At 42.7% G+C, this 7,943-nt stretch overlaps 1 protein-coding gene across 1 annotated transcript in view; it reads left to right on the top strand.

Annotated features, from left to right (window-relative positions):
- Window positions 1–450: 450 nt before the first annotated feature.
- The window catches only part of LOC104126400 (sodium/hydrogen exchanger 2), a 33,872-nt gene continuing 26,379 nt past the window's right edge, over window positions 451–7,943 (top strand). The window contains exons 1-2 of the mRNA XM_035894356.1: window positions 451–951; window positions 6,461–6,711. Coding sequence (XP_035750249.1) covers window positions 604–951; window positions 6,461–6,711 — 599 coding nt within the window. The 5' untranslated portion in view covers window positions 451–603. The remainder of the gene's footprint in view (window positions 952–6,460; window positions 6,712–7,943) is intronic.

The following is a 7,943-nucleotide window of genomic DNA, read 5'->3' as shown; positions in this document are numbered from 1 at the left end:
GCTAGTTCCCCTCCCTAGCTTTGAGACTCTAAAAGACTTCTAAAAATGAAATGAATGTGCTCCTTAAACTCCTTTGTGAAGCTGTGCATGGGGGAAGGGGTGGTTAGTAGGATTTTTTTTTTCTCTCTATCTAGATGTAATTTGCCCTAGAAAAGTGTTTGGATTGTGTTTTTGGAGGATTCCACGTTATAAAAATCCCCATGCTTTCACAAACAGAACCCTTGCACCCAGTTGCTCCAGCCGGCCTAGTTATTAACATCTAGCTATTAAATTGACTCTCCACCAACTTCACTGAATCAATGACCCTAGCTGACAAGTTTGCCTTGACCTGTTGTGGTGGTCCAGTTCAGTCTTTGCAAGGAAAATGAAATTGCCCCGCAGTTGCTGCTTGTTTGCTATAGAAACTGAGATAACAGAATCCAGGATAATCTTTTGGATTCTCTAGAAATAACCATTTTACTTTCTTGTGTTTGAATTTCCTTTGAAGGCTTTCATCTCTATCACAAGTTGCCCTCAATAGTACCTGAAAGCTGTCTCCTCATTCTGGTTGGATTGCTTCTTGGTGGGATTATTTTTGGAGCAGAGGAGAAGTCCCCACCTGTAATGAACAGTGATGTATTTTTCTTGTATCTTTTACCACCCATTGTACTCGACGCTGGATATTTTATGCCAACTCGTCTTTTCTTTGAGAACTTTGGTACCATATTCTGGTATGCCGTGGTGGGCACGCTCTGGAACGCCATCGGCATTGGAATCTCGCTTTATGGAATTTGCCAGATCAGTGCATTTGGTTTGACTGATATCACATTGCTGCAGAATTTGCTCTTTGGCAGCCTCATTTCAGCTGTGGATCCTGTGGCGGTGCTAGCCGTTTTTGAAAATATTCATGTCAATGAGCAGCTTTACATCCTGGTGTTTGGAGAGTCTTTGCTGAATGATGCTATAACTGTGGTAAGTTAACTTGATAAATGATTAGTTGATAAAAAGGAGAAATGATTGTTTGCATGCCACTCCATTATATCTCTCTGTGTCTGGCCATTACAGTTTGCTAATAGATGGAAGTCAAGGAGTGCTAATGCATTTATGCAATTCTCTAAACTTTAAATTTAGAAGCAACGGTAGTCTTATTACCCCAGAGCAGTGTGTAATGGTAGCGTATTTGCTCTAAGGGATTTTACTACTTGATCTCTTCAGTTTCTGTGTCTTTGAAATCTGTTACCTCTGCCACCTGAAACTGGAGGTTTTCCTCACCTGCAGAAATGGGAAGGAGAGGGAAAAGGGAAAGGACCAATGTGGGGTGTCCCGGCATGTTCACAGGGAGAATGGGCAAATCATTGAGCCAGCACAGGAGCTGGCTGATGCTAGCCTTTCGCACGTGCCCGTCCAGTTGGGACTGCCCCAAGACCACCAATACGTCTCTCCCAGGCTACAGATGAGATAGGGCAGCCATCTGGAGGCAGTAATTTCTAATCATTAACTAGCTGAACTGGGTTTGTGGTGCTGACCTGAGGACAGAAATCCGTGCATTCCATTAACACCCCCAATGCCCCTCATTTGTACCTCATGACACCACGTCTGGGACATTACTCCCATTTATTCATGCCTTACTTGAAATCCTGCCCCTGCCAGCTATGTCCTGGCATGCTTTCTGTTTTGTGAGACGTGGAGATCCAGTTTGTCATGTGCCAGAAAGATCAGAAAGATTCATGAATTGGGTCCGCACCTTCTCTCTCTCTGTCCCTGGCTTCTTGTTCCTGTCCCATTCTATGCACAATTGTCCTTCAGTTTTCCCCTTTTCTAGGACTTTGCCTCACTTGTTTAACACATACATATCTCATCTTTTAATCTGAGCCCTGGTACTGATAATTTCTTGAGTGTCTGTGGGAGTACTGTTTGGTTTTGGTTTTTTTTTTCAGTTATGCTTCATGCTTTATCTGATTCTGTTGCTATCCAGCCAGCTGAATCGCATCCTCTCTTTTGGGCTTGCCTTAAAGCCTAGCTTTTCTCATTAGCTTACACCTGAAACTGCCTGCCATTACAAGACTGGTACTTAAGCCAGTCCTGAAAAAAAGTGGGTGCAAATACTGAGTTTCAAAAGGCTTAGCAGTTCAGCCACGGCTGTGTCTGTCTCTATTCACTCTTAACGGCCATGCAAGCAGCAGAATTCTTTTCATACAAGTTTTTCTGGGGAAAAAGGTCTGGTTTTATGTTAAAGTTAAGATCTCTTTTTTTGTGGATTTTTCCAACTGAAATCACTTTTTCCAATCACAAAATCCATCACCTTTCCGCTGGAGCAGCAGTTAATCCAGCAGGGTTTGCTAGGAAAGCACTGCATCCTGATGACGGAAGTATTCATGCATGCCATTGCCCAATGGCAAATTGCTCTAAACCACCATTTTTACAGCCGCCGGCATGGCAATTTAATAACTGTGATGCGTGGCTTTCCTGCAGGCATCATTACTGCCTTCTTAGGAGATGGTCCTTTCTCACGGCATGCCTGCCCAGGTGCCCTAATGCAGGGGGAGATACTCTGGGCAGTCTGCAGGACCAGCCCAGCCGACGCACTGGCCACGCATATATTCATGAGGAGTGAAAGGAATTTTGGGTGCGTTGGGTCTGACTTCCCAGCTATCGCTTAAAGGTAGCATTCGTCGGGAGATCAGGTGGTTTCCACATGCTAAGCGCTTGTCTGCTAATGGCTCCTTTCTATGATTTTGCACACCTGCGATTGTGTGATTATACTTCAAATGTGACCCAGGCGGTCACACAGATCCCCCGTGGGGTGCCCTTAGAGGACCTCGCCTCCCCTGCCTGTAGCAGTGCTGCCGGCCCCATCCTCGCTGTGGTGCTCCTGGGGTTACGCAGCTATCCACTCAAAGGAGATGATGTTTTGTAAATACAATCTCTTCCTCTGCCCTTGTGGGGTTACCCAGATTGCTGATAAAGCCAGCTAGCAGGCAGAGCTTAGCCCCTTCCAGCTTTCACCTGCTGGAGCCCTTGAGTCCCACCTGCCCTGGCACTGGTGGGATGTGGGGACGAAGCAGGAGGGGAGCCGAAGGCAGGCTGGCCGTCCACAGAAGCTGCCTAATTCCTACAGCCACTGCAGTTTCAAAAAATCCAGGGGCTACACAGATGGGCAGTGTAGAACGGCGTGGCTTTAGGAAACATGCCTTCGAAATACTTTAAGCCCTTCTTCCTGCTATCCCACTTGCACTGCCTGGCTGCTCCTAATAAAAGCTTTTATTAGGACAGCAGTGTCATTATGCTTTCCCTTTTCTGAAAAAGTGCTACCACACCTTCATTTTAGATACAAAGCGAGGTGGGCTTTCTCAGGAATCTCAGCTCTGCTGCATTTCTCAGGTGGTCTTCCATGCCTGATGGTTTTAACCGTATGCCCGTGCATTTGGATGATCCCTTTTCTCCCACTGGCGGAATTTTAGAGCTTGAATTTGGCTAAGTTTGCCAGTTGGCTTCTTGTTCAGAGTTGGTCCTTTACCGAAAGACTGGGTCAGTGATAACTAGCACAGTGATATTAAATGGCAAGGTCACAGTTGAGTGTTAGCAGTTCAAATTCCCATTCTGGGCTTAAAATCACAAAGAAGGACCTAGTGTCATTACAATAATATTATTCCCATGTTAGAAAACATTACAGCAGTGCTCTGTATTCCGCCTCTACTGAAAACATTACTTTAGAGTGCTTTAAAATAATCTCAGAATTAAAAACTAATAACTGAGAACTGATGAAAATAAGCAATTAGTGTCTAGGAAGAGCAGGGATACTCTTGAGACAAGATTAAAAAGCGATTGGTGACTAACATTCCTTGGTGTAACCTTTGGTGGGTTCAGCTGAAGAATGTTGAGTAAATGCAAATCTTGAACTCGAAAAAACTCCCATTCTCATACCAAATGCATTACAAAATGTGACCAGAGCTGATGTTGTTCAACTCACCTGAAAGCTTAGAGAGAGCTGTAAAACTGAACTGCTGTAGAGTAAAAGGGAAGTGAACCTGATTTTGATCTCATTTACGGCAGTGTAAATAAAGAACAGTAGGAACAAGATTAAAATCGTGTTCAGGACATTCCGTAGGCCTGGCTGCTGCTTCTACCACAGTGGTCTGGTTTTGATCCGAGGTACAAAGGAGAATGTTGCTTTTCTTCTTGCAAATAACTTATGGCAACAGACTTGAGATTTATGAGGGTATCTGTATGTGTAAACAACAGGCTCCATTCTGTTTGCAGGGTGACTACTTTGCTGTCAGGATGAGGTGATGTTATGGAAAGGCTATTGCTTGAGTAGATCAAAATGATAAGCTTCTTTACAAGCAGCTCTCAGTGGCCTTACTTTGGAGACTTGCCTTACGTATATTTATATAGTTACTTTTTAAAATAGAAAAAAGGCTATTTAAAGCTCCAATTAAAGAAAATAATTGTCTTCCCTGATACATACCAAGGGAGTATTCTGCCAGGCCAAATTCTGTAGGTGTCTTGAAGAGTAACACAACTCTGGACTAGTCCCATTTCAACAAGTGACTCACAGGAACTCCTCTCCTTGCAGACAACAGTATTTTTTCTTCAGTCTGTGATTCATGGAGACTGCTGGGAGTCTGTGGACAGAGAGGTCCAACAAAGGCACACCTATTGCCAATAGGCTTCATTCCGGTATACTTCTTTTCCTGCAAATCCATAATGAAGTCCACAAATCAAAACAGGCTGAAGACCAGTGGAGCTGATGACATTACTTTTCTGTCCTGTACAGGACACAGTTATGAGGAACAGGGCAAAAAAGCTGGGAATCTACCTCAGAGCAACAAGATGAAGGGGTTTGTCCAGGTGAAAAAGGACGCTTCCCCCAGGTGGACTCATCATGAGGGCATCATTCTTATCAAATAAATAGTTCATGCCCCTGCGCTTGCCCTGTTTGTTGCTTTGTAATGAAAATTGGAAATTACTGGTGACCGTGCTAGGTGTGATTTAACCTTCTTTTTTTCATGCTTGCTCTGGAATATATTTTTTTCTTTTCTTTTTCAGTTCTTGCCTTTCACTTAGCCCAAAGGACCCATAATAGGCCAAGTCCTTGCATTAGTCTATAGTAATAGCTTTTACTTCTGTAAGACCTATCAAATTTTGGCCAAGAAGAGCTGTACAACTTACTTTCTGTCATGTGAGAGAGAACAAGACTGAACATGACAAATCCCTCCCAGTCGCTGTTCAAACACCTACCTTGTTGGCACAGTGCAAGTACTGATAAAACATTGTTCTCTCAAATAGCATTTCTGATAGAGAAGGCTGTTTGGTTTACTAAGAAGTCCATAAAGAAAGTGGAGGTTTAACTCCTGCAAACCATCCGAGAGGACCAGTCAGGTGTTTATCACGACCAAGGTGGCTTAGCCTGTGAACCTGCTTTCCAATTCTGGCTTAGATCCTTTTTGTGATAGGACTAGGTCACTATGACCAAGCTTAGATCTGCACAAGGGGACTATGTAGCCATTACGGTATCGCGTGGCTGGGAACATACATGCAGCACCAGGCAATGCTTAAATCTCCCAAGTAAGTCTGCAAATGGGGAGACCCTTTAAGGTGTCTTTAAGAGTAACTGATTCCACTGTTGTCTGTTTTGTAGTAACTAAACCGCTGGTTATTAGAGAAATGTGAAGTTTACATGGTTCTGTTTCCTGTGTAAAACAAAAAGGCTCCCTGGCTAAGAAAATGTGTCAATCCCATTGACCCAGTTTGTTTTGGAGGATGGTTTTAAACTCTTTGAAAATTAAACTGAGAAAATTCATGGTAGCAGGTCTTTTAATGGGAATTAAGTCAAAATCTCTAGAAATTATCTAAAGTTTGAGATGTGTTTAAATCATTGGATTCTTAAAGGTTAATATGTCAGAGAATGAGCACTCCATGGATGCCATGTTTCTTGTACTTCTTGGGATGGTCACTGTCCATCCCTTTTCCCCCCCTGCTCCATGCCAGATGGATCTATGGTCTAATTCAGTACTGCACTTCTTGGTGTCTTAAGTAGATCAAACACGTTTGAAAATAACCTGATTTTTCACTGATTATGAAACTGTATTTTTTTCCTCCTCCTTTTTTATTTCTTTGATTCTGGGGAAAATCTGAAATAGCCATATGTGGAAAAATTAGAAGCTCTGCAAATAAGTGAATTTAAAGAATTTAAAGAAAGATTAGATAGATCTATGCTCCTGGCCTGCAGAATGGCACGGGTTAAGAAACCTGTCATGTTTGCAAAAATGGGAATAATGATATTTACTCTTCTTTTTATATCTCCCTGATATTTATGGATGACAAGTAATATGCCAAAGGTAAACAACAGCATATCTCAAAAGTGAGTTCAAGGTAGATAGAGAAATTCAAAGTTCAGCATTGAAGCAGAGGAACATAATGACACGAAGGGAAATTAAGATGAGTTCAGAAACATAATGTGCTTTCTTTTTCCTCATAGGTCCTGTACAATTTGTTCAAGTCTTTCTGCCAGATGCGCACAATTAAGGTTATTGACATATTCGCTGGGATTGCTAACTTCTTTATAGTGGGGATCGGTGGAGTATTGATTGGAATCCTTTTGGGATTTGTAGCAGCCTTTACCACCCGTTTCACCCATAAAATCAGAGTGATTGAGCCACTCTTTGTCTTCCTGTACAGTTACTTGTCATACATAACAGCTGAAATGTTTCATCTCTCGGGCATCATGGCGTAAGTACCCCAAACTTCAGTAATAATAGCACCCAAGTAAGAATGCTGAAGGAAATTGCAGAGAGGGCCAGATTTTGCAAACTTTGCCAAATGGCATCGTTCCACCATGCATGGCAGCAAATGCTGGCTTGAGGATTTCCGGCCTCTCCCCTCCCGCTTCCATCCCGTTCTCGCAGCTTGCCACCACACCAGCTGTGTCACTAAAACTGTTCATGGCATCACACCGTAAACCGTATCTTTGAAATGTTCCAAGTTAAAAATAATCCCTTGTATTTTCAGTGGGGTTATTTTTAACTCCGATCAGTTTGGTGACCTGTGTCCTCATGTGACCCTACAACTAGTCATCAGGGCATGGCTGAGGGGTGGCCCACAGTGATGTGGGGACAGCGGTGGCTGGGAGGGAGTGGGAGTGGTAGCTGGGAACTTCAGGAACTGGCTTTGCTTCCGATGCCAACGTATTGTGAAACTATATCTTCTGCTTGGTCGTGCGAGCAGCCAGTAAGTACCATTCAACGCAGACAACGTATATATCATTCAGGCCAACTCCTGCTGGATTGCAATCACATGTAAAATTTGCAGAATCTAGTCCTGTGGTGATATAACCTTTTAGTTTAGTGTCTTGATACCTGTGCCTGTGTGTTACAGTGCTCTCTGTAAACGTCATTATGTATAAAATAATATTATTCTTCCCACCTCCAACAGATACAAATATTTTCACTCCTGGTTTTTCGCTCCTGGGCTTCAGTAAGGAGAGGGCACAGCCTCTCACTTGATGCTGTTTATACTGTAACAACCTCAACTTTAGAAAGAGCCTTTATGAAATTTGATATACTTAAATGGTTTGCTCTGGTTCCAAGTAATATTTTGAAAGGTCGACCTTCTTTAATGACTTTGTATTGTTCTAGTGGCAAATATGAGTCATTCAGGCATTAGGAGCATAGCTTTTTGTGAAAGCTCAGATGTTACTTCCGAGTATCACTAATACTTGGTAGTACCTCATCTGATGACTATCTTTTAGGAAAGTGAGGATAGGTTTGATATCAGAGGCATGCCAGTAGAAGGTTTTCTGGGGCTGGGAAGCAATTTATGTGGAAACTTACAGCTTGATGGTTTCAGCAGTATAAAAATAGAAATGTGCCATGAAACAGGATGGGTTAGTACTTTAATGTAAGTAAAGAGCTAAAGATTTCATGGGTTTCTTTCTCTGATATGAGCCTAAATAAAGTAACATA

This window comes from Egretta garzetta, unplaced genomic scaffold (assembly GCF_000687185.1).
Source record: "Egretta garzetta isolate BGI_Z169 unplaced genomic scaffold, ASM68718v1 scaffold5, whole genome shotgun sequence".
Taxonomy (NCBI): domain Eukaryota; kingdom Metazoa; phylum Chordata; class Aves; order Pelecaniformes; family Ardeidae; genus Egretta; species Egretta garzetta.
This window is presented reverse-complemented; position numbering and strand designations above follow the sequence as displayed.